The sequence below is a fragment of the Amphiura filiformis genome, chromosome 8 (genome assembly GCF_039555335.1).
Source record: "Amphiura filiformis chromosome 8, Afil_fr2py, whole genome shotgun sequence".
Lineage (NCBI taxonomy): Eukaryota > Metazoa > Echinodermata > Ophiuroidea > Amphilepidida > Amphiuridae > Amphiura > Amphiura filiformis.
In genome coordinates this window covers 17,819,070-17,846,677 of record NC_092635.1, presented here as the reverse complement: position 1 = coordinate 17,846,677, position 27,608 = coordinate 17,819,070, and the positions used below count along the sequence as shown (strand labels likewise).

General features: G+C 35.6%; 1 protein-coding gene across 2 annotated transcripts; it reads left to right on the top strand.

The window, feature by feature from the left end:
- Positions 1-6,972: 6,972 nt before the first annotated feature.
- On the top strand, positions 6,973-27,051 carry LOC140158728 (epidermal retinol dehydrogenase 2-like). Of its 2 annotated transcripts, XM_072181923.1 has the most exons (7): positions 6,973-7,026; positions 12,282-12,442; positions 13,266-13,438; positions 15,123-15,254; positions 16,658-16,902; positions 17,915-18,040; positions 19,636-27,051. In XM_072181923.1, exons 2-7 carry the CDS (start codon positions 12,301-12,303, stop codon positions 19,724-19,726), a joined length of 909 nt encoding a protein of 302 aa, XP_072038024.1. In that variant the 5' UTR covers positions 6,973-7,026; positions 12,282-12,300; the 3' UTR covers positions 19,727-27,051. The 2 variants fall into 2 exon arrangements, with proteins under 2 accessions (XP_072038024.1, XP_072038023.1); XM_072181922.1 differs by lacking the exons at positions 6,973-7,026; positions 12,282-12,442; positions 13,266-13,438 and adding an exon at positions 13,765-13,847 and having other exon boundaries at positions 23,189-27,051.
- The last annotated feature ends 557 nt before the right edge of the window (positions 27,052-27,608 follow it).

Here is a 27,608-nt window from a genome sequence, read left to right as displayed (position 1 = left end):
TGGACGGGTGTGGATAACATCAAGCTGTTGAGATTGGCATAGAACTGTGACAGGATGGATTGGCATTCCATGGTCGCCCACGTCACTGGATATGGCACATAGAGAGATTGAATATTGGATGAATGTAATAATGAGTAGGGGGCCTATACCGGTACATAATGAGTCTATAATGGTAGGCCTATAGGTGTGTTTCTAATAGATTTGAAATATTATTTGAAACTTAATCCAGATCGATATGCTTGCACATTTCAAGTCTTTAAGGTTATTAATTATTTTAAACTGTTGTGATTTGGTAGTTCACAGCATCTTACGAATGGTAGTGAGCTTTGGCAAAAACTGTATTGCTCAATTCATAGCGAGTGTGTAGAAGAATTAAAATATCACAGATATAGGTGCTGCGGTTCTTGAGTTACGTTGTAAAGAGGGCTGAAACAACAACACCTTTGTAAAACGTATACATAACTCATTAACAATAATGGGCTATTCCAGAAATAAGTACAGTGCACACCCCCTATAGGAGTCAATTTTCAATCAAAGAAATCTCCGTATTTCCAAGTTTGCTTTCTGAAAACGACTGGATTTCCAGTTGCCAATGTTACTGGAAAAAGCTTGGAAATCCAATCAAATGAAGGAAAAATCACGGAAATGTTGAAAATGAGCCGCTTTCATATTGAGGATTTCTGATTTTAAACTATTTTTCTGCCGGATTTTTTTGCCTTTGGGCACTTTAAAAGTCTGGATTTCCAACAGTTACGACTGGACAAAAAGTCCGGATATCCGAACTCCTCTATAGGGGGTGTGCATCTATTTTCTGGAATAGCCCAATAAATTAAGCAAGTTTGCAAAGTATATGATTTGCAGAATGAACTTTTGCAAAACATCAAGGTGTTATTTTTCAATAATATATTGATCTAGATAGTGAAAATCGATTTTTAGGTTGCTTCAACCAACCAGAGAAGATGAGAAGAAACAATACCTCGTCCACCCTTAAGCATGCAAATAGTTTAGGTAATAGTGTTTATACTTTCTGAAAAAAAAATCACATTGTCTGTTGTTGTTAATAGGCCTATCTTTATACCTTTATTCCCTTTCGAGGGTAATTCTACATGGGTCTCTATTTTATTTGTGCAACATTGGACCTGGCTATTTATTTTCTTTAAGGGGGTACTTCACCCCTGGCCAATTTTGTACCTATTTTTGCATTTTTCTCAAAAACTATAATATACATATCTTACTTGTCATCAATGCTCTATATTTTTTGAGAAAAATGCAAAAATAGCCCGGGAAAATCACAACGATGGCCCATGACCCTTAGATATTTTCTGCAGTAACATCGACCCCAGAGGTCAAAGTTCATGGGCTACAGGGGGCAATAAGTGTAAAATTTCAAACAGCTCTAGCTCAGGAACTACAGCGCCCTCAGGGTTCATACTTGGTACAATGATGACCCATGACCCTAGATGTATTCTATGTTAGCCGCATCCCCAGAGGTCAAAGTCTAAAGGCTTTAAAATGCAAACTAGGTACGACATATTAAAGGGGCATTTTGTGATCCACAGCCTCATCCCCCACTTTTCTCAAAAAAAGTTGAGATTTTTATATCACTGGAAACCTCTGGCTACATAATGTTTATGTACAAAATATTTCTTGCAGATTAATTCGTTTTGCAAAGATATCGTGAAATTTGAATTTCGTTCTGGTGCCACCAGAACGAAATTACAACGCATTGTCTATGGAGCAGTGTAATACACATAATCATGCATAACTCGCAAACGCAAAATCGGAATCAACTGGAATTTTGGGAATAGGCTTTTTTCGTGGATATGTACTGAAAAATGTCATAAAAAGAGGATGCTAGGATCACGAAATACTCCTTTAACACAGTGTAGCGCAATAGGTAGTATTTTGTTAGCTAACTGTGTTTGCAATGACTTTTCTAAAGCGTTTGATACAGTATGGAGAAATGCACTTTTATATAAATTAGTCCATGTTGGAATTGGTGGCAAATTCTTAAATATCATTAAAGATATGTATAATTCAGTATCTTTTGCCATTAAGTGTGATGATAAGATTACAGATTCATTTCAAACTAGTGTTGGTGTAAAACAAGGTTGTGTTCTTAGCCCGGTATTTTTTAATATATTTCTTCATGATCTTCCGCATATTTTTGATACAAGCTGTGATCCAGTTACTTTAAATAATTCTTTCTTGAGCTGTCTTATGTATGCTGATGATTTAATTCTTATTTCTGAAAGTGCTAAAGGATTACAATGTGCTATTGATAAATTGTATGATTATTGTAATAAGTGGAAGTTGATAGTCAATATTCGTAAATCAAATGTTATGATCTTTAATAAGAGTGGTCGCATGCTGAAGAATTATACTTTTAAATATGGTGATGTTACATTAGACTTAACGAATGAATATTGTTATCTAGGTATCATTTTTGTTCCATCTGGCTCTTTCACTAAAGCTATGAACCAGTTGAAAGATAAGGCCAATAAGGCGTATTTCAAAATAAGAGATAATTTGTATAGTTCATCTGTTGCTTGTAGCCTAAAATTGTTCACTACTCTTATTCAGCCCATTTTGAATAATTGTTCTGAGGTTTGGATGCCCTATTTGCTTAAGAATTTAAATGATTCTAATATTACATCTATTTGTGATAAATTGCCTGGTGAATCTTTACATGTGAAGGTTGGTAAATTAATTCTTGGTGTTAATAAAAGAACCACTAACAATGCAGTAAGAAGTGAATTAGGTTGCTTTCCAATGTTACTTTTTATGATGAATTTATCTGTTAAATATTGGTGGTCTTTAAATAATCATTGTTTACATGGGAATAATTCCCTAGCCATTGATGCTCTTTTGGACAATAGAATATTATGTGATACTGGTTTATTCTCATGGTCTTCTGGTATTAAGAAAATTCTTGCTAGTATAGATAGATTAGATATTTGGGATAAACCAAACATATTAACTAAGCACAATTTTCATGTTAATATTCTTTCCAATCTTCAATCCAATTATGAAGTTCAATGTTTAGATTTTATGTGTCAACATCAGCCTAAACTTCGTTCTTATTGTTTGTTCAAAACAAATTTTCATTGTGAGAATTATGTTCTTATGTTTCATCGCGCATTTAGATCAAATTTCAGTAGATTAAGACTCAGTGCTCACTCTTTGATGATTGAAAAGGGCGTCATTTAATACCTAAACTAGATCCTCATAAGAGAATTTGTCATCTATGTACTTTAAATATGATTGAGGATGAATTTCATGTTATTATTAAATGCCCATTTTATGATACTTTGCGTAGAGATATGTTGAAAATTTTAACTGATATGTATGATAACTTTGATAATCTGACTGACGATGTTAAATTTATAAAAATAGTGAGTGTCACAGATTTTGATAGTATAAAACCTGTTCTTACTTTTGTAAACTCTGCTTTTGAAGCACGTAGTAACCTAGATGTTTAATAGTTTAGTTTTATAATTTACTTATTCTCTTTTATATTTTCTATATGTGTATCTTTTGTATAACTTGACTGTACCTATTTGTTTGGTGATGTCAATAAAATAACTTGAACTAACTTGTTTAATAGTTTAGTTTTATAATTTACTTATTCTCTTTTATATTTTCTATATGTGTATCTTTTGTATTACTTGACTGTACCTATTTGTTTGGTGATGTCAATAAAATAACTTGAACTTGAACTTGATAAAGGTCTGAATCGTACGTCAAGGAAACTCATCACTTGACAAAAACTCCCTGAAAAGGGAATGTGTAGGCATTTTGATTTTGGTTCCTTGGACCACCTCAAAAGGGTGTCATGATGGGACAAAGGGTGTGGTTGGTTAAGGGGTGGGGTATTAGAGTGTGGTCCAGGCTGGTGGTGTTTTAGAGAGAGCGAGGGTCTGGTAGGGTATAAGAGAGAGTGAAGGCTTGATAGGGTATTAGAGAGAGTGTGTGCTAGTCTGGTGGTGTTTTAGAGAGATTGATGGTTCTGATGGGGTATAAGAGAGAGTGAAGGCTTGGTAGGGTATTAGAGAGAGTGTGGGCCAGTCTGGTGGTGTTCTAGAGAGAGTGAGTGTATAGTGAGTATAAGAGAGAGAAGGCTTGGTCGGGTATTAGAGAGAGTGTGGGTCAGTCTGGTGATGTTTTAGAGCAAGTGAGTGTCTGATGGAGTATAAGAGAGAGTGAGGGTCTGGTGGGGTATTAGAGAGAGTGAGGGTCTGGTGGGGTATTAGAGAGAGTGTGGTCCAGTCTGCTGTTTCAGAGAGAGTGATGGTCTGGTGGAGTATAAGAGAGAGTGAGGGTCTGATGGGGTATAAGAGAGAGTGTGGTCCAGTCTGGTGGTGTTTTAGAGAGAGTGATGGTCTGATGGGGGTATAAAGAGTGAAGGCTTGGTAGGGTATTAGAGAGAGTGTGGGTCAGTCCAGTGTTATGAGCATTACATGTATATCAAATGAAAGCTTAAAACAAGTGCTTTCACATGGTGCTCATCACCAAGTTTTCGTTTGTGAATAGGGGAAGGGGGTTAGGTGTGGTCACGGGCATAGATATTCGTGGTAAAACACATTACTGTGGCATCTAGTTATACCTTTATTCCCTTTCGATCGAGGGTAATTTTACATGGGTCTCTATTTTATTTGTGCAACATTGGACCTGGCTATTTATTTTCTTTAAGGGGGTACTTCACCCCTGGCCAATTTTGTACCTATTTTTGCATTTTTCTCAAAAACTATAATATACATACCTATCTTACTTGTCATCAATGCTCTATATTTTTTGAGAAAAATGCAAAAATAGCCCGGGAAAATCTGGGGGGGCACTCAACTTAAATTTTGGTAGGGGTGTGCGGCGAACTTTGGGAACTAAAAACTGATTTTCGGGCAAAATAGGGGCTTGAAGAACTGAAATTAGGGCCAAATTATAGGCTGTTGAGCTAAAAATTTCTAAATTATTTCCAAATTTGAGCTTAAAGAGCTACAATTGTCAGAGTTTGAGGCTCAAAGAACTGGAGCAGATCCAAATGTATATAGGGCTTAAGGAACTACCGGAGAGCCTAAAAAGGGACTCTTGACCGCCGCACATACCCGTACCACCTTAACATGTGAGTGCCCCCCCCGGGGGAAAATAGGCACAAAATTGGGCAGGGGTGTAGTACCCCCTTAATGTAAGAATTAACGAAATAAATATTTTAAATATAGTTGGGAAGTAGGTCAATATAATTCAGGGTTTGCCATATTTACTGCCAAAATGTTATAAGTATAATTTACCGGCTTGATATGATACCGCAGAGATGCCATTAGTATAATTATTATAGGCCTATTAGGCCTACCTCATAGTAAAAAACCCTGAAAATATCGCACGAAATTTGGAATAAAAGTTCCAAAATGGGCTGAAGATAAATAAAAGTGCGAACATTTTGACTTCATAAAGAACTAATTCAGTCAAAACAACGGAAAGTTCGCATCTCGATCAGACCCTGATCTCGATCTGATATCGGAAATATTGTGAAATTGAATAAACATTTACTAGTAAATATCTGGTTAAATATTTATTTTTTCTACGTCATTGGGCAATACTTTTTATATTTTATATGTTTCTTTCATGTTTTTCTATAAATTACGCAAAACAGATTTGTATAATTTCTCATATTTTCAAATAATTTCAAAATATTTAAAACAAAAATGTCACTCAGCCAATTAAATTTAAATTTCTCTAATCTGTGAGTGATGTGTATCGTCTGTGATAAGAATTTACACAGTTCAAGACATTACCGTAAAATGGGGTAACTTTGGGCACTTTTCAGAGTTTTCACTGATGCTTCTAAACAAAACCAATTATATTTCTAATTAACTCTTTTTTATGACATTCCCTTCTACACCTTGAAGTTGAAAAAGATTTTTTAATAATTTTGTAAGGGTGCCCTATAGGGTTAAAAATAGCCTGACCAAAGTTACCCCGCATTTGGGGCAACTTTGGTCAGAGTAGGCCTATTACATATTTCCATGAAGAAAAAAAATCAAAAAAATTGATCTTCGCTGTATACGGGCAAGTTATTGTTTTTTGTGACATTTGACCCCTTTCAAAATTAATCAAGCATACATCCTTGCTCACAAATATCGATTTTGATTTTTCTGAAAAAATGTAAAAAATGTAAAAAATGCTCATTTTGGTCAAAAATCCTGGCTTTTTTTCACAATCGTGGAAATTGGACATGAATGATCGACTATTATTTCTTCCAAATATATTTCTTAACAAATTGACACCAAATATGACTAAAAACAATATTGCTTTACGTAAATATGATCATTTAATTAAAAAAAATATATTTGACCGACCAAAGTTACCCCGCTGACCGAAGTTACCCCATTATCTATTCTTTTACCATGGTTTTTAGTAGCCTACAACAAGTCCCCCAATGGTCATACCTAGAATATTTTCTCAATTTGAATTTTATCCTTTCTAGGTATGACTGCTTTTACCGTAAGGCTAAACCATTAGGCCTATTTTCCATGGAAACTACGGTAGATCAGGAATAGTGCCATTTTTTCTTGGCATTTTTTACATTTAAAAAAAATTTTGATCATTCATGGGCCTACTAGTATATGAAATTTTGGCGAAAAGCAGATTTTTTTCTTGAAAATTCAATATTTTCAACCATGTTTGTTCCAAATTTCTCAAAGTTAGGCTATAAATAATAATAATTTTTGGCCTACTGCACTGTCATCCCTCTGTACATGCCATTCGTTTTAAAGGGATTTCTTTCATTCATTTTGTCAACTCTCAAAATCCTGTCGGGCACTAACTGAATCAGTAACTTTAACCACGTGCACTTTGTTTACTTACTCACTGCAAAGGCCAGCCAGGCCAGGGTCGACTGAGATTGTGTACATGCAAAACAAATAATAATGGGAACTTGATCTTTAGTTCCAAAGGTCAAATTTCAACTACACTGAGTGAAGCACTATCGCATTTGCTGCCTGATGTGAAGAGCCGGTATTGTCATAAATTGTAAGTAAAATTTAGATAAGCTTACTTAAAATTAAATTTGTCATCATGTCACATGATGCATGATGATGTCAGTCTCCTCAATCCAACTTTACATTATCAATAATATCATACACTGATACATAACATGTGTTTTGGTTTGCAAAATTTGAAAACATAGCACGATAACATTTTGTTAAAAACCTTATACTTTTACTGGGCAAATTTTGACCTTTTTAATTCTGTAGGTATCCCAGGCAAACCTTAAAGCCATATTATAACATTTGCTGAGGAGGACGCCCTCACTGATTTTTTTTAAATTCACTTTTTACACGATTATATTGTACTTTATTAAACCAATATACCCTGCAAAATTCAAGACTCTAGGTGCTGTAGTTTTGTCAAAATCCGAGATTTTGAATAAAGCACCGGAACCGCGCCTTATTATTACGATGGAATTATTAGTCGAACGCATACACGATGTTCATAACACACAGTACACACGGCGTGCAGGACGGTGATCTACACAACAAAGGGTCATACCATAACATGACCGAAGGAGTGGTACATATTGACGACATACGCGCTGGTAGTAAATTCCAATTTACTTTGCTTTGCCGTAGTTGTTCGGCTCAAAAAATAAAAGGGGATATATCTGACAGTAAAAACTAACATTTTATGTCAAAGAATTGCTAATCTATTTTGTATGATAATGTTATAATATTGCTTTAATTAACACATTTGCTAGTCAGCGAAATTCGCCGAGACCGGGGCCCAAACACAATGCATATATTTACATAGAAATTTGAATTTTTTTCGAGAATAGGTCGGTGAAGGAAACCTACATAAATATGTTTTCTATACTTCACTTGACCCAAATATATGATTTTTTATGGTGATAATCAAGTCGCACATGGAATTCTTTGCCAAGATGTAACTTTGCTACGGAAAGTGCTATGAAAAAAAGGTTTTTAGTTTTGGCTTTGTTTACTCAAGGGCTTTAATTTGATATATAAAATGATGCAGTTTGATGGCAAATTTGAATTCACCTAGCATACCTAAATTCTACAAACCGTTCAAACCCAAGGGAACGTCCATTATATATATGAGCCTTATATGGAAGTCACCACTTGACTTCGATTTTTCTAGTGGTATCAAAAGCCACAAGTACTTGAGTACCGTCACCCACGGTCAGCTGACATTATTTTAGCAGATAAAAATACATTTATTAAAAATGAAAATGAATCATGATATTATGATTTAAAAAGAAATAAAAACAATACAGGAATTATTAGTACTAGAGATTTATCATGTAAAATAATAAACAAAGTCGTCATTTTAATAAATCATGACAAATTAACTTATAAAATTAAAATCATGCTACTATGCTAGCATACAGTGCCATCTAAATAAATTTAAATTAATTCATGAATGATAAATAAATGAAAGTTACCTGAAGAAATTAGCAAAAATAAGAACATAAACAAATAATATATTATACTTAGCTGTACAAATAAACGAAAAGGCCTATAAAAAGAAAAAGATAAAGAAAAAATCTGAAATGAATTCAGTGTAGGCCTACTTTTTAATTGTATTTTTACAAGTTCAAAAATAAGATAGTGATGTTAAACAATAGTAATAATAATATTAGGTCTAGTAGGCCTAATAATAATAAATAATAATAATAATAATAAAATAATGATTAATATTTATAATAATAATTTAATAATATAATAGTAATAAATAAAAATAACAATAGATAATATAAATAAATAATAAATAATAATAAATGTAGTAATACATTTAAAAATAATATTGATTACAAAAAAAAACCATTAAAAACAACAACATTCATCGTGTTTATATCGTGTTATTTTTAATAATAAATTATCAAACTTATTTCTCCACTGAAAATTATAAAATAACTGTAAACAATTATTATAACTAAATATTAATTGAGTGACAGCCAATCGATCAAAACCCATCATAAACATCCAGGCATCCATTGCCAAGACGGCGTAAGAGGATTTAGGTAAATAATAACAAAGAACTAGTATTATAATAATAAAGGACGTTCCCTTGGGTTTGAACGGTTTGTTAAATTCTGACCAGTTGAAAAGCATAAAAACCTTTTTTTTTTCTCGCTCGCTCGCTATGCTCACAAAGTCGACCATTTCAGCTTTTAGTGATGGAGGGAGGGGGTGACAACCTCCTGCCTATGCTGATGCTCCTGATTACGGCTTTCATTTGATCATTTTTATCGTGCCTAAATAAAAAAAACGGCATATCATATTCAATTATTCATACAAAATTACAATGCAACTTAACATACACCGTGTTACTTATGACCACAGGCATAGATCCTTTGTGCACATTTGTACCATGAACCAGGGATGTGAGAGTACTCATTTTTATCGTGCCTAAATAAAAAAAACGGCATATCATATTCATACAAAATTACAATGCAACTTAACATACACCGACCGTGTTATGACCACAGGCATAGACGATCCTTTGTGCACATTTGTACCATGAACCAGGGATGTGAGAGTACTCACATCCCTGCATGAACTTATTCTGTTGCCAAAAGGTGCTGGATTTACTATGTAATTGAGTAGGTCCATGCCTAAAACCAGCGGGCCGAAAGTCGCGCCCGTGAAATAACCACAAAAAAGCTTATTCCCAAAATTTCAGTTGATTCCGATTTTGCGTTTGCGAGTTATGCATGATTTTAATCAGGGGCGGATACAGGATTTCGAGAAAGGGGGCACACTCCTGAAAATAAAAAATTTAATAAATGGCCAAGCTGTCATCCCGGAGGCTGCTTGACGCAGGGGGTGTCTGAGGGGGATGTGCCCCCTCAGAAGTGAGAAACTTTTGGAAAATGAAGACCCAAGTGAAGCCATTTGGTGGACCATTTTGTCAACATTATGGTGTAAAATTTTAGTTTGAAACATGCCTAAAATTTGCAAAAAGACGGCCCAATTGAAGCCATTCGTGGACAAGTTTTGACCTCTTTTGTAAAATTTGCTGTATATGTACCCATAACGTTTCGCGACATGGGGGTGTCTGAGGGGATACCCCTCAGAAATGAAAACATTTGCAAAATAAAAACCTAATTGAAGCCATTTGGTGGACCATTTTGGCACTATTATGGTGTAAAATTTGAGCCGAAAATATAAAATTTGCGAAATGACAGGCCAATTGAAGCCACCTTTTTTCACTGTTATTGTATAAATTCAGAGTGCTGGGTGTGAAATACAGAAGCTAAAACGGGCAGTTGTTTATACAGGCAGGGGTGTCTGATGTTCCCCAATTGAAGCCATTTGGTGCATCTGTTTTACACTATACGAGAGTATATCATTGCTTTTTAAAACAAAACAGGGCCCGAACTCAATTTGTAAAATGTTACACTGACACTTTAATAGGCCTATAAGACTTGGAGATTCGGCATGGATCGAAGTCAGCATGGAGTCCGTATTAATACTGACTTTGGTGACAAAATGTGACGGGCCCTGCATCATCGACGGGCCATCAGAAATCAACAAGTACTGCCTAAAAGAATCCGGCCTATATTAGGCCTATATAGGGCCTACTTTTGATATACCAAACTGTGAGCTACTGTGCGGTTTATTTGGCATGGGCCTACTAATTATACGTGCAATTTAACTTTTCCCTTCTCCTTTCTCTTTTTTTTTCTCCTTTTTTCCTCTTTCTCTTCTCTTCTCTCTTTTCCTCTTTTTATTTATTACAGATTTATTAGGCTATATCGGCCCGAAGATTTTTTTCTTTCTTTTTACGTTGTGCCGTTCTCTTTTTTCTTTCTTTTCTTTTTTCCCTTTCTTTTCTTTTCCTCTTTTCTTTCCCTCCTTCTTTTTTCTTTCTCTTCTTTTATTTTTTATTTTTTGGGATCCGCCAAAAGGGGGGCACGGGCCGGCTGTGCCCCCCTCTAAATCCGCGCATGATTTTAATATGTATATTACAGTACCTCTCCATAGACAATGTGTTGTAATTTCGTTCTGGTATACCAGAACGAAATTCAAATTTCACGATATATATCTTTGCTAAACAAATTAATCTGCAAGAATTTTTTGTATAAACATTATATGTAGCCAGAGGTTTCCAGTGATATAAAAATCTCAACTTTTTTTGAGAAAAGTGGGGCGATGATGCTGTGCCTGTGGATCACGAAATGCCCGTTTAAATTAAGTTGTGCAACCTGTATAGTGTGTAAATCGGATCTGATTTTAACAATTTTGTTTCATGATGAACTAGGTTTAATGTACTATACATGTAGTAGTATAAAGGACATGTTCTAAGGCTAATGAAAGTCGATTCCTTGTTTCCCGTTACCCTACTCTGCTCAAAACCAAAAGCTGGCCAAATATTTCATTATTTTGAATAAAATGTTGATTTCTAACAAACTTTAACATACCAATAAATAATTGTGGTTTTAAATTTATCATAAAACTCTTTCTGTTGATTTTCAGGGATTTTCTTTGCAGTAGGAGCATGGTATATGGTTAATAATGAATTAATAATAAATACCTACTCAATTCTCTGGCCCGCAGTTTTAGATCTGCTCTGATCTCATCCCGTAAAAAATATTGTGAAACTTCTGAAAATAGTTGCACAATCACCTTCATGTGCTTGTAAACTACATCTGTAAACTATAAACTGTGATTTAACACATGTATACATCCAAGTTATTGGTTTACACCTGTAACAGATACAATAATGAAATAGTATAAAATAATGAATAATGAAAAATGAAATGGTCACCTACACTTAATGAAAAATTGTGTAACGGGAAACAATGAATTGACTTTCATTGGCCTAATGGCAAATATGGAACAAAACCACATTACAAGTTTAAATGTGAAATTTATAACAGGGCCCAATTTGAGAAAAATGCATTTTAAAATACGAATTAAGTTGAATTTACATAGAAGTCTGTGTATTTTAAACGACATTTTAATTGGCTCTTGTAACAAAAACACAAAATATTTTTAAGTTAAATTCTTTGTCAGTGATAAAGTGGTGTCATATCCTACAAAATATCAAAAAATTAATTTTTGATGATATTTTACTATGTTCTGGAAATTACACCACCTGGTGTGAGCAACCTCAGACTAATTTGAAGAGCTGGAGTTCTCGAGTACCTACCGATGTAGTTGTTGTTTTTGCTGCTTCATGGCAAAATTGTAGATTTTTTTGTGCTAACTGTACATATGTAAACTATTGAAACGATACCTTGTGATTTTTTCCCCTTATACCAGATATAAGTGATATTTGGAGATGGCTGTTTTAGATGCACTATGGATGAATTTTTTGATGGTGTATTACTTAGTAAGATCTTGGGTACTATGGATCATACCGCCAAGGAAGAAATCTGTTGCTGATGAGACGGTATTGATTACTGGGGCTGGCAGTGGAATAGGTAAGTAAATATCAAGATATCTGCATAAGTACACATCAATTGTATCATCATCATCATCATCATCATCGTCATCATTGACTGCCCATCGAGGTTGATGAAGGCACTACAAATAAATGTCAGATGAGTGATAACACTATCTTCCATTGTGTTTTTGATGCAATTAATTTGGTTTGCTTTTTAATAAAACTGGAAATTATGAAGGAAAAAGTCATTTTGGATAGATCTATCACTTTTATGTTCTGCTTAATTAATAGGCTACGAAAAGTGTTCTGGACTTGCAGTTTTTTTTGCCACCCCAACCAAAATTCTATTACCGTATTTTGTCAAATAAACACCCCCGGGGGCGTTACATTTTCCCAAGGGGGGGCGTTATTCAAGGTCAATTTTAGAACGATAATTCCCGTTAAAATCATTAGGTAAACTAAAAACACACGCTAAAATGACGAACTATGAACTAGAAACACTGACTTCTGGCTCACTTCCGGTTTCTGATCCAGATTTTCGCCAATTATTGACGCTTATTATGGACCACATGATGTGCTTAACTTGGTAAGCTTACTACACAAGATAGCATGGAAATATCGGCATTTTTGAAACATCTTGGTTGAAAAAAAGTGGTGGGGGCGTTTATTTGAGGGGGGTGACGAAATACGGTATATCCTAGCCCTGACCTAACTCTTGATCCTAATCTCATGAGGTGACAGGAGTAATTCCAAAATCTTGCCAGTTTCATTTCATTTGGATTTTAACAGAAACCTGACTGAGTGACTATCCCATTTAAAGCAGAATATCAACTATTATTCAACTTTTTTTTTAACCCTAGGTCGGTTGATGGCAGTTGAATTTGCTAAACGTGGTGCATTGGTAGTGCTGTGGGATATCAATAAGAGTGGTAATGAAGCGACAGCAAGATTGGTGAGAGAAATGGGAGGAAGAGCGCATACCTATGTCTGTGATATATCCAAGAAAGAAGATGTCTATGAAGCAGCTGCCAAGGTAAGCATGCAGACTGTAGTGTAGCCAGTGGGAGGGGGTGCAGGGGGCAAGATTGGTGAGAGAAATGGGAGGAAGAGCGCATACCTATGTCTGTGATATATCCAAGAAAGAAGATGTCTATGAAGCAGCTGCCAAGGTAAGCATGTCGACTGTAGTGTAGCCAGTGGGAGGGGGTGCAGGGGGCAAGATTGGTGAGAGAAATGGGAGGAAGAGCACATACTTATGTCTGTGATATATCCAAGAAAGAAGATGTCTATGAAGCAGCTGCCAAGGTAAGCATGTAGACTGTAGTGTAGCCAGTGGGAGGGGGTGCAGGGGGTCAAGATTGGTGAGAGAGATGGGAGGAAGAGCGCATACCTATGTCTGTGATATATCCAAGAAAGAAGATGTCTATGAAGCAGCTGCCAAGGTAAGCCAGTGGGAGGGGGTACAGGGGGCAAGATTGGTGAGAGAAATGGGAGGAAGAACGCATACCTATGTCTGTGATATATCCAAGAAAGAAGATGTCTAATATATATGAAGCAGCTGCCAAGGTAAGCATGCAGACTGTAGTGTCTAATCCTGTCCCTGTTGTGTCTGGTGTTCCCCAGGGATCTGTTCTGGGACCTTTATTTATTTTTATCTATGTGAACGACCTTTGCTTGTCAAATTTTTCCTGGAACAGTTCCCTGGTGCTTTACGCTGACGACACAACCCTCTGTATAAACCCATGGCCAGCAATGATGATGTTGTTTCTTTCCAAGATGATATAGACACTATACACAACTGGTTTGTCAATAATCATCTGACACCCAATGCTACTAAAACCAAGCTATTGGTCATCTCCACCAAGAAGGATGTGCTGCCAAATGTGCAGTTCACCATGAATGACCAGGTTGTTGAAAGGGTTTAAGGGTTTCTGCAGTCAAATTCCTGAGTATCCACATTAGTGACAACTTGTCGTGGAATCTCCACATTGACCATATCTGCAAAAAAGCCCATAACACCATTGGCTATATTCACATGACTTTCAATTCCTCTTCTCCCTCTATCCGCCGTACTCTTTACCTTGCTCTGGTCCGGCCCGTGCTTGAGTATGGGAGCATCACTTAGCATCCCCTTAACATCACCCTGAGTAATAGGCTTGAATCTGCCCAGCGCTTTGCTGCCCGGGTCATCCTCCAATCTTGGAGCCTTTCCAACGATGACCTCCTCCAGAATGCAAATCTCCCTCTCCTTGCCAAGCGCTCTTTTAAAAATCTATCACTCTCTATGCACTTCTCCCAATCCCTACAAACCTCACCCCAGACCCAATCTCCGGAACCTAAACAGCTGCGCTCTTGTTACTCCCTTCTGTAGCCTTTCCCTCACCATAAACTCATTTAATCCATATGCACCTACATTGTGGAATTACCTTCTTGAGTCAATTGTCAAATGCCAATCCATTGCCTCATTCAAAGCGGCTGTCAGCCACCATCTTTTGTAGTCAGTCTCCCACTGTTTTTTTTTCTTGTTGTTTGTGTGTGAGTTTGAATGAATGAATGCTGGTAAACAGTTGTCCTGGCAAATGGCACATGATATTTCATTGAGTGCCCACATAGCATCCGTGCTCTCTGGCAGCTCAGGAGGCCTCCTTTATGTTAATTTCTGATTTTGATGTTTGCTGCCTGATGAATAAAATAAAATAAATTGTGATTGATTGCAGGTGAAAGAGGAAGTAGGTGAAGTTACTATTCTTATCAACAATGCAGGTATTGTGTCAGGCACTAAACTATTGGATACACCAGATGCAAAGATTATCAAGACAATGGAAGTTAACAGTATGGCGCATGCATGGGTAAGCAAAACAATGGCTTTCTTAAATTTGTGTACTTAACATTGTAAATCTATTACGGTAGTTACATGTAAATGTTAAAGTGGTCCACAATTTGGCATCAATATTATTGCTTTAAAGGGGTCCTCATTTGTATACAAACATTTTGGTGTGTATTTTGCCTTTCAAAGCTTTTTAACTTGTGTTACAATAAACCTCCGATTAAAAGTTGAATGTTATCATATTAATGTCATTATGTACGCCCTGCCTAAAAAATGTGAACACTTCCCAAAACACACAATGGTTGCGTTAAAATGGTCATATATCATATACATGGCACTAATATGTGTTGGTTGTCAGTGCCTATAATTCTCTTTGAAGCCATTTAGTCAAGTGTAGGAGGCAGAGAACTTCTAGTTCAAGGACTCTTCTCCCCCAACTTGTCACTGCACGCATGTGACCTGGACGGGGCCAGGGGAGGCAGTTGATAGTGTTGGCCCCAAAGAAGTTCATTGTCACTCTACCAGTATGTGGTCAAGTATGGTCTAATGGTCTTGCTCAATGTGGTTTTTGTAAAAATTCTTTTGTGGGGTCCAAGTATTTACGTATGCGGTGTGTCAGGATTAGTTGTTCGAGGGGGGAAAGATAAAATATTTCCCAGTGGGCATCATTTTGGGATTGTGTAACCACTGCAATTTACATAAGTATTTTAGCCCAAAATAAAGGTGAACTTCCACTTCAACCTCATTCTACACAGGGGTTGATGTACATAGACCGCTTGATCACTTGTTCAAAAAAGTTCAAAAAAAGATAAGTAAGTCGAAGCCAACCAATTTGCATGTACTATATGAACGATAATTGTACAAGGATTACTTGGTGACTTCAAAATTTGAAGAAAAAATTCGCCTTCGGCTTAAAAATCCGGTAAAACTTGAAAATTTATGCAAATTCAGCCCAAAATCCAAGATGGCGGCCGTAAAGTGAAAATTGTCAGAAGAAGAAAACTAAATCGAAGCCAAGCCATTAACATGTCTCACATGATAGGTAATTGCATACAGATTAATTGGGGTCTTTAAAAAATGAAGAAAAAATTGGTCTTTGGTTTCAAAATGCTTAAAATGGCAAAAATCCAAAATGGCGGATATACGAACAAATGATCAGGGCCAACACCTGTGTCTATCATTCATCATACTAGTTAACAAAATGTGACTTGTGCCATAGACCCTGGGCCTATGCTTGTGCTGGAGAGGAAAAGAAGACAGTGTGGAGTATGGGAATAAAGTAATACTTCATGAAAAAGAAGATTTACAATTAGGACCAAATCACAGTTTTTGGTCCAGTTTTACCAATCCCAGTCACTATGTGTAAATAGATTTAAAAATGTGATGCCATAACATAGATTGTTTTGTCAATTTGTCCTTTTGCAGACATTGAAATCGTTCCTTCCAGATATGCTCAAGAATGACCATGGTCATATAGTGACCATTGCCAGTATTGCTGGCTACTTCGGGGCACCTGGTATGGCGGATTATTGCATGAGTAAATTTGCAGCTGTTGGACTCCATGAGTCTGTGGAGAGAGAAGCTATTGTTGTAGGAGCTGAGAATGTCAACTTTACCATAGTCAATCCATATCTGATTAATACTGGCATGTTCAAAGGTGTAAAAGTCAAGTAAGTTTTGTATCAAGGTTAAGATCACAAATTATTTGATCTGTGGAGTTGGTTCAATGAATGAAAAGCAATCTTTTCCATGACCAGGATTTGAAATTGGGAACTACTTTAGTATCTGGGTCAAAATCGGTGTTCTCATAAACGGAGCTATTGCAAGGAAGCTTGTAGGATCAAGGTGAAAATGATCTATATCATGATGGCCCAGAGGATGTTTAAATACATTCCCATAACCCAATGGGGTTTCTGGCCTTGGTATGTCTGCCTTTTGTACACATGTGGCACAGTTGACCATATCTTGCATCAGGATTGTGTGCAAATATCTGGTGTTTTCATCCTTTTATTTAACATTCAAAACATTGAGTGACATCGCCAGACTTGAAATAAAATTAATGCAGCTGGACAATATGAATATTTTCTGTAGGAAATCAAATTTGATTTTTTTTAAGTCTCGACTATTAGCTTGTTGGCTGCAATTTTGAAATGACCATTTTGTGTGTGTGGTAATGGGGACTTTGCCTTTAAAATAAGGTTATATTGATCAAATTTCCCAATCATAATGTATTGTGGGAATGTATTTAAGCCTCCTCTAATCATGGCCAATATTCCAAAATCATATTATTCCCACCTCTAAGGACAACAACCTACACTTTTGTGCCAAGGCATCCTTGTGGCTCAACCTGTAAGAGTAGTGCAGCCATAAATTGGGTTTACACTTGCTACTTTTGGAATGTGTGTGTGTGTCATAGATTTTATATTCACTTCTCCTGTTGCACCTGTATAATTCGTTGTGATGTGTGGCAAAATAAAACTGACCTGAAGTATGCTGTTCAATACCGCATCATGCTGTTACAAAGTACACACATGTGGCTGCACATGAGCAGAAAGTAAAGTGATTCTGAACTAAAACAGCAGTGTTTTGAGATGTTTGTAACATTTAAAGTGCCTCAAAATGAGGAGAGTAATAGTTATGTAATATAATAATAGTAAAAGCCTAATGTATGTTGTTTTCCAGGCATCCTGAACTCTTGCCAGGTTTGAAACCAGAATATGTAGTAGAGAAAATCATGCAAGCCGTGTTAACCAATCAGCGAGTTCTAATGGTACCACGGACTCTTTACATCATGGTCTGGTTAAAGAGGTAAGTGTTATCCTTGATGAATAATTGGTGTGAACAAAGTAAACTCTAGTCTTGTGTCAAGTGATCTTTAATGTTCTGAAAAGGATAAAAATGTTGATTAGATAGTACATTAATTGTCAAAGAAATGTACAGTATTCAACCTAATTAGTGCCCCTGTGATTAAGTTGTCACGTTCAGGGAACATTTATTAAAATGAGTAGTGTCTGAAGTAAAAAATCATCATCTTTTACTGAATTTTGATGGTAATTTTTATTACAACATTCATTATGACCTTTCCCACTTAACAAAATATTGGGGGGAATTACCCCCCCCCCCCTCTGATCTATGTCAATATGCCTCCATAACATAATTTATTTTGATCATGTTACAAATCTTGAAAGATTCTTGAATTTGCATGTGAAAGACTACAAATTTGTATATGCAAATTGCAGATTCCTGCACTGAATGTTCCATTCTGGTAGAAATGCTTATGCCCCATAGCAGTCTGCTAATGCATGCTTTTTGTTGTTGTTGCAATCAGGAGAAAACATTAATGCTATATTGCTAATACTAGCTAATATTACCCCAATGAAAGCGTCAATTTGAAGCTTGAACCTACCCACCTCAAGCCTCAGAATATTATCCATGTCGATTCGATGCCGATGATTGAGGTCAACAAAAGTATGACCTCAGTCATCGGCATCAAATCGAAGTCAATAATATGTCTAGGCTTGATAACGGGTAGGTTCATCAAGCTTCAAATTGACACTTGCATAAATGGTATGCTGCTTTCCAAACAGAAATGTAAATGAAACATGGATTAACTTGAGTATGAATACTCTTCATACTTGTAGTATTATGGCTTGGATTTAAGGTTACAATGTTCAAAGGTTTGTGTTAGGGTTAAGATTAGGGTTATAATATGACAAATATTGTGTGTTAAGTTATGTAAGGTATTCTGAAGTTATTCCGTGTTTTATTTTATTGTAGTTATACCATTTTTCATCATGATGTGGCAGTGATGTCAACACATTGAGGCAACTGTTTCGCACATGCATTTACGTGTACGCCATTGCTTTAAGCGAAAAACGGATGTCACTGCCACATCGACTGGAAAATGGTTTAGTGCTTGCATGCATTGCTTAAAAACACCCTATCACCATGGTCACTAGCCTGATCATTGCTTGTAGTTGAGGACAGCAGCAGATTAGTTTTATAAACATTGCAATTAATGATCAAATTAATGCTTAAAATCACACTAAGATGTTGAAATCAGTGCATACGGCCATGGATCAAACTGAAGGTTGTATTAATTAACTCAAAATAAGTTTGATGGCCAATTTCATATTTTTGCATTTCACTAATAGCTACTAATTAGCTCCAGGTTACCATGCTTGTTGTCACATTGCAGTGTTAGCATTTTCACCTGTTTGGTTTCATAGCAAGCATCAAAACAATACATAAACTCATTCATTTTTAATGAAAAATGTCACATTAAACAAAAACCTTACGCAAATTATATTCTATTGTAATAATAATAAGAGATGTTCGCCTTTTTCAGAGAAACACTAACATAGTTATGGAATATATGCTGTATTTCCACTTTTTGTTTTTAGCTTTTTGCCTGTAGGCGCTATTCAAGCATGTGAGGAATTCTTTGGGGCCTTTACAGCATTGGATTCTTTTATTGGAAGAAAGGATGGATAGGATATCAAGCATTTTAATGATGTTCATTTCGTCGTGGTGACTGGTATCTTTGCTAAACATGCAGTAATACCGCATGCTACCAAACAGGACCTCTAGCAAAATATCTTACTTTTGCCTATTATGAACCAATCTGATCCAATCAGGCCAAAGTCGGAAATTTTGAAACTTGAGTTATGTACTACCATTACTAACTTGCTCAGTACCAGGGTTGTAGCTACGCTGGGCGGTGGCAGGCGGATCCACCCGGCACTCTTAATTTCTACCCGGCACTCAAGTTAATTTTGAGCCCAAATACCCGGCACTCCAGTCTCAAATGTTTCAAAATCAATGAACAATCAGTATAAAAATTACAATTCTTATCAAAATTTCAATTTTTTTACCATTTCATATAAATATTACACGGCACTAAAATTTGCCTAGCTATAACCCTGCTCAGTACATACAATTACTGATGTTGAATCCCCAGGTCTCTTGAATACTTGCTGGCAAAGCTATGAACATTTTATATGTCCATTTTATGTTTTTTCTCCTCACTTTTTGCCAATATCTCATTTTAATTATTGCCGACTTTAGCCTGATTGGACCAGATCTATCTGGTCACAATGATAGGATCTCAAACAAGCTTAAGTCATCTTAATTTAATAGTTTGTCTCAAAGCCCTTCCCAAGTTAAAAACCTAATGCCGAATGCATTTTTTTAGAGTTTTCTTATTTTACTTTTTTTTAAATCTGTGTGACGAACTTTTTGACAAGAATAGGCCACCTTTTCATCTCTCAAAGAGGTTTCACGATGGTCAAGATTAAGAATTTTATTGAGATTTACGATTTAGGCTATTTTGACATCTTGCGATGTCCGATGTGAGATTTTTGTGTGGTGGATTTAGAATGAAAAATAAAACAGTGGAAAGAAACTGAATAAGGCTCAAAAAGTGGGCAATTTTACTAATGCGCATGGGGACAAACTAATTAAATTAAGATGGCCTATTAAATTAATGAGGGCACAGTGGTAAAGATTTGGATAAACACCGAGTAGCTCACGGTACCTGCAGCGCCAAAATGTACACATGGGCAAGATGCTTGACCTCACTTGCCTCACCCCACCCAGGTGTAAGTGCTGAGATGATCTCAGCATAGCAGCTTAAATTGTTGTAAGCGTGCTGATTTTGAAGTGCACATTCAATCACAGCCATTAGGCACAATTCTTTAAAGCAATAATATACGATTTCCATCCAATTTTAATGTTGTTTTTCTTTACCCAAAATGTGTAAATAATAATAATAACTGTCAGGAAGGGTTTCTATCCATTTTAAGCTGAAATAATGAGGTATAGTGAAAGAAACCTCGCTGGCAATTTTGGTCATTTAACATGGAGTTCTATGTAGTGGAACTTAATGTCGTAATACAATTTTACATTGAAATTGCTCTGTTGACCTACAAACACTACTAATTTGACTGATTCCATTTAGTAATAGTTTAAACACCTAAATGGATTGTTGGGACATAAGTAAACCTATAGCAAAGAATCTGGTATGAAGAAATGAACCAATTTCATATTGTAAGATCGTACATTATGGCTTTAGAGATCGGAAGGTTGTGAGTTCAAATCCCATGCCGGTGCCGGTTGTGATTTGTGTTTATTTGTTGTCTTGTTTAATTGTAACACTTTGGGTTGGGAAACTGTTCTTGCTTTCTTATGGCTTTGAACCTGTTTATGTTTGTACATTCATAGACTGACCCATGTATCTCAATTTTAAACTATGAATATCCTTGATTTGATTCCTGAATTATTTAATGGTAAAATTAATTTTGTATATAGACATGTTTATTGGAATTTAAAACCCGAAAGCAAAATTGTGTGTAATTTTGAAATATTCTGCCGAAAATCACAATCATGACAATGCTCTGAAATGTAAAATTCAAATATGTATCTATTATGTGCTTGAAGAAGAATCATAAAATATTTTGTTAAAATACTAGCTTTTGAGTGTGCAATACTTACCTTTCTGTAATATATGTCACATTGATGTTTTAACAAGCATACTTGTTAAAAGCAAATTGGAACTTTACAATCATGTATTAAACATGGATGCACCCTGGCAGTTTTTGTTCATATTGTTGAAATAATTTCTTTGCAGCACTTTAAATTTGCTGGCAATTTTAATATGTAGTCGTTATACATATCTTGTGTTTATCTTGTTTGATAAATGTACAGCTGCACATCAAGTCAGCATACTGCACAATTTTAAAGTATCAGATGGAAAATGCTAATTTTAGGGGCTGTATAATAATTATGAGCCAGGGTAAAATTTCCAAACAGTGTGCCAAAAATTGCTTTCCCCTCTCTCTGCCTGCCAAAAATTGCTTGCCCCATAAATGTGTGCTAAAGTTGCTTCCCCCCATCCCTTTTGACCTGCCAAAATTGCTTGCCCCCACCTTTTAGCTTGCCAAGAAATTCGTACCCCCTCAGTTTTACCTTCCCCAGGGCTCATAATTATTGCACAGCCTCTTATGGTAAAAAAATGCTGGGTCAAAGCTCTTGGCAGTTTCAAAAATGAATGCGGAATGCTTTTTTAAAGATTTTTGTTGTAGAGATTTTTATGAAACTTAATTTTCAGTTAAGATTTGCATGTGTTCAAAAGTATATTTTGGTTCATATACATATCAATTGTTTTATACCTATAACTATAATCAAATCAAGTGATTTTTCTTCAACACATTTCTCAGAATTCCATGTTTTTAGGGCAAAAAACTGAAGGGAAAAAAGGAAATAAAAAAAAGGAATTTGCCATTTCAGCTGAAATGGACACACTAAGAAAAACAAACATGTGGGGCATTTTGAGACAAAGCATTTTTTAGCCTTAATTGCTTCTAACAAGTCCACAACTATCATTTCTTGTTACAAAGCAACCTATCTGCTGCATCCCTTAACCTAACGCTGCTTGACTAAACAAATGGTTGGGTTAAGATGCACATGCTCAATCAAATTTTAGAATCCCATTCCTTAGATTCCTTAGAATCCTTAAGGGGGTACTACACCCCTGGCCAATTTTGTACTGTCAATGATTCCTGTGATCAAAGTATAAAAAGGAAAATCAGTCAGAAGTTGGAAATATTGATTTTCAGATACAGCCAAACAAAGGAAATAATTTCTTTTGTTGCCTATTGTTTTGGAAACACTTTAACTGTTCATATCTTTGGAAAGAAATGTTCAATTTCAATGGGTTTTTCTGCAGAATATATCTTTGCACATGGTTTATAAAATCATGTAGAAAACTGGAAATTTAATATACCCGACTTCAAACTGATTTTGCTTGATCACACCACATATATGTGACAATTTGCCATTAATAATGTATATGTCTGACTTAAAATGAAGTGATTGAATTCATTTGTATAGCTCATTGTCAGTAAAGTATGTCATCAACTTCTAAATTGTTAATTTTTACTCCATAATTCATTTTAGTTGGGTACCAGTTGAATCTTTTCTTAAAATGGAAGTGGAAGAGATACAGATGAAAAACTTTATAGGACGTGCTGATGATAAAGACATTTAATGGATGCACAGCTCACCATTCATTCCTGATGCAGTCATCTTTTCATCTGAAATTTCATACATCTTGCCAAGTAATAATCAATAATCTTATTGCCAAGTAATAATCTTATTGTTCTAATTTAGTTGGATATGTTAGATTTTGAATGACTGGGCCATTTGAAGATGATCATATCAGAGTCAATTTTTCATTAAATCATCATTTTAGTGTAAAATGTATGATGATTTGATTGATTTTTATTGTAGGGCAGGCAAATGAACATTAGGCAAATGCAACATAGTAATATGCAACTCACCAGACACCTGTGGGCAATAATTACACATCAGATTAACCCCCTGAGCACTACCTGCTGATCTAACATTGCCTCTGATTGGTCAATTACATGATATCTTCACTTTAATCACCAATCAGAATGGATGTTTGCAAACAATTCACCCCAATTTTTTTGCGTGGTGAAATTATTCTAACAATGTTGCTGATTGGGCCAATTGATAATGAAAACTTCTTTTTGACCAATCGGCAGGTAGTTCTCATGGAGTTAAAGCACGGAATGTGACACAATCTACTCCATGAGGGCCAAAGGAGACATTTTTGATAATTGAGTTACTATAATTATTATCTTATACAAACATTAGGCTATCATATACTGAAAACACCAAAGGTCTAGCATACTTGACTTGGAAGTTCTAAAGCTTTGTAATGTTTATTTTTTTATGTATTTTATTGTTTTTTTACTCCATATTTTTACCTTTATCTCAGTTTCAAATTTGCCGCCTTTGGCTCCCATGGACCAGATCGTGTCACAAATTATGGATCACTTCTGCCATGTTTGGCTCTGAAGATTAAACTAAAGTCAAAAGTACTGAGTACAGTAAGAACTATTGTTTTTAAAATGTATTTGTAATGTAAATGATTTATTTATACTGCAATTGTTCATTGATCATCTCGAGGGGTCATTGACACAAGGCGCAACTCCATTTAGGCCATTCTGAGAAAAATGAGTTTAAAGATAATGGTCCACATTGACTTGTGTACCGTAGTTAAGTCTATGTTTCACTGGGCATCATCATTGATTTCAATGGGGTACTAGTGCTAAAAACTGCTAAATATTAGTTACTTTTATGTGTTTATTGGAAAGTGTTCATGTTTTTGAACATTTCGATATTAAAATCTCATTTCGCAAAAAAATGGAGTTACGTCTTTGTGTCACTGGCCCCTCGATCTTTCACAAAATTAAAAAGTTCAATACCCGTTTTCAATACACGTATATCACTAATGTGCAAACACCTTTCAATCATTATTATTTAAACTATTATTTATTATCAGCCAATACAGTGCATACATGCAATCAAAGCTTAGGCAACACATTGCTTCATGTACATGTAGTATTACATCATCAGGGTTCTCCTAGATGAGCTACAAATTCTCATTCTAGAGAAAAAGTCTTTGAAATAGTTGAGAGTCCTGATTACATTCATGACAAAAAGTTTGTGTGTGGTAGAAAACCTATACTTTTGTTCAGGAAAAAACGAAACAAAATCCTGAAATAATCCTGAAATATCAATATTTATTTTGCCTTACCCCAGTTTCAGCAATCATTGGTTTCATATACCAGCTATCTGAAATGATATCTTCCATAGCAGGTATTATACAAATGTATGTCATTTTGTTGGATTATTTATATATAGCTGGATACCTGCAAAGTTGGGTCTTGTTGGTGGAGCAGTACTCGGATACCATGAGTTCATGGATGGATTTGTTGGTAGAAATCAAACAAGTGATTGATGGACTGTAGAGTAAATTGTTCATAATTGATCCGTAGATCTAGAAATGCTGATATAATATTGTAAATATTTTGCAAAAGAAACTCCATATTTTGGTTTGCTGGTTGGATGCAACCAGGGGTCCATTTCACTAAACTTTTAACCCTTCATAACTCAAGTAACCGTTTGTAAAGTTATGAATACCCAATACTAGACGTAACTTTACGAAGGGTAATACTAGACGTAACTTTACGAATGATCCCTGTAGTAAATCCATATTACATTGTTCTGACAAAGGGTTACCATTCGTAAGTATGTTTAGTGAAATGGAACTTCGAGTCGTTACAAACAATAAATTTAGAGTTGTAAAGTTTATTGAAATGGACCCCGCCCAGTTTGGTGTGGACAGGTGTAAAATTAATATTGTTACTGTTCCATTTTGAAATTTGCTGATTCAAATTAATTACAAATATTTATGGTTACGGGATTGAAAAGCAAATCAAATGCTTGACCGATGCACCGGATCAGATATTGGCCCGGCCGATAATTAGCAATGTTAGAAAAATATCAGATCGGCAAAATATTGATTTTCTTCCTGTTCATTAAAGAACCATCCAAGTATCACAAAACAAAACAATAACAACACATTTCTCATGTCCATATCTGTTGTAATTTGTAAAAACGCTCTTTCGAAACTGTAACGCTTCAAAAACCAAGGCCGAGTTTCTTCTTGTGTGATGTTCAGTTCAATAGTATGTCATATCAAAGTAAACTCAGCTGTACATGTAATTTTGTGTTTTGTTTCCTTGTTTGTGTATACTAGCTTCATGCCAGTGGAGCATGCTCTGGTGGCTGGCAAATACAATGGGATGCATGATTTTATGGATGGATTTGAAGGGCGTGGCAAGGATATTTAGTGCAGGAGTGGTATACAAAATGTAGCTGTTGTTTTTCTTTTCTGACAGCAGTGTTCTTCTAGTTCAATCCACAGAATACTACAGACTATCCATAACAGTCCAAGTCTGATCCCCATGCTTTGTATGCTAGCTGTGAATTCTCGCAAATTCATGGGGACTGATTGTTCGGTCATGCCCGTCTAATGATCATGATAGAGCGTGTCTTCACGTTTACACGAAAGACCGTAAAAACATGTGGTATGTGCGTAGCAGTTTCGTCTGTCATACTTCATGGAACGATTGACCCTCATTATCGGGTGATACTGAGACACTGACTGTTTGTGGTTAGTCTGTAGTAGTCTGGTGAAATCATTCATATTGAACTAATTATACAATACAGGCACATAATGTGCATTCATACCATTATCAAAGAGTTACGTGTAGAGTCTAATACATGTAATGTTTAACAATAGAAATCCTGCTGTATTGGATTGTCATACGTTGAACCAGCTATTGTACCTCCAGATTGTGTTTAGCGTGATTAAAAGGGGCATTTCATGATCCACAGCATCGATCAGCCCCCATTTTTCTTTTCAAAAAATTTAGATTTTTATACCACTGGAAACCTTTGGCTACATGTTTATGTACAAAAAATTTCTTGCAGATTAATTTGTTCAGTAAAGATATCGTGAAATTTGAATTTAGTTCTGGTAATACCAGATTTTTACAACACATTGTCCCATGGAGCAGTGTAATACACATAATCATGCATAACTTGCAAATGCAAAATCGGAATCAACTGAAATTTTTGGAATTTTAGGCCTTTTCATGTAATTAAAAGACTTCATAATATTTGCCTGTAAAGATTTCACCTTTATTTACGTGTTGAACAACTCATAAGTTGAAACCGCATTGTAATAATAATTATATTTTAGAAATATTCTTGCAATTTACTATGCAGAAGTTAATGACTGCGCATCAGTTGTTTTGAAGGTATTGTAAAAAATCTAAATATTTTGCTTTGGGACCGAGGAACTGAGGGGCACAGCCCCAAAGGATATTCTTGGAAACTGCATTGTAATAATAATTATATTTTAGAAATATTCTTGCAATTTACTATTCAGAGGTTAATGACTGCGCATCAGTTGTTTTGAAGGTATTGTAAAAAATCTAAATATTTTGCTTGGGGACTGAGGAACTGAGATATTCTGAGGTCCAAGCAAATTTTTCACAATACCTGAAAAAAATGCAAAGTTAAAAATTGAATAGATGATCATCCACTACCAGACCAGTTACAAAGGGCTTAATCATGCGATGTTCAAGTACAGTAGTTGCATGTGCATAAATTGTTTGTTGGCGTATGATATGCTTGAGCAAAAGTAATACACGCACACGCGAAAGTCATTAATGTTATGCGGAGGTCCACTGTTGTTTATTAGCAAGCTATAGTAACCACGCATCACATTGGCATTTTGGTGAATAAGTAAGTTTGATTTATAACCTCATAATTTATGCGACGCATGAGACCCAATCAAATTTATTTCTTTGCCAAAACAAATGTGATATACAGTTACTAATAAACAACAGCGGACCTCCGCATAACATTAATGACTTCTGCGCGTTTGTGGTATGGAAATACGCACTATAATGACATTTGCGCAAGTGTATTCTTG

Bases quoted from the DNA above. Each gene is read 5' to 3' on its own strand.
- LOC140158728 (XM_072181923.1), top strand. From the start codon at position 12,301: ATGGCTGTTTTAGATGCACTATGGATGAATTTTTTGATGGTGTATTAC. The intron at 12,443-13,265 runs GTAAGTAAATAT...TTTTAACCCTAG, and splicing joins TGGGGCTGGCAGTGGAATAG to GTCGGTTGATGGCAGTTGAA. The intron at 15,255-16,657 runs GTAAGCAAAACA...GTCCTTTTGCAG, and splicing joins ACAGTATGGCGCATGCATGG to ACATTGAAATCGTTCCTTCC.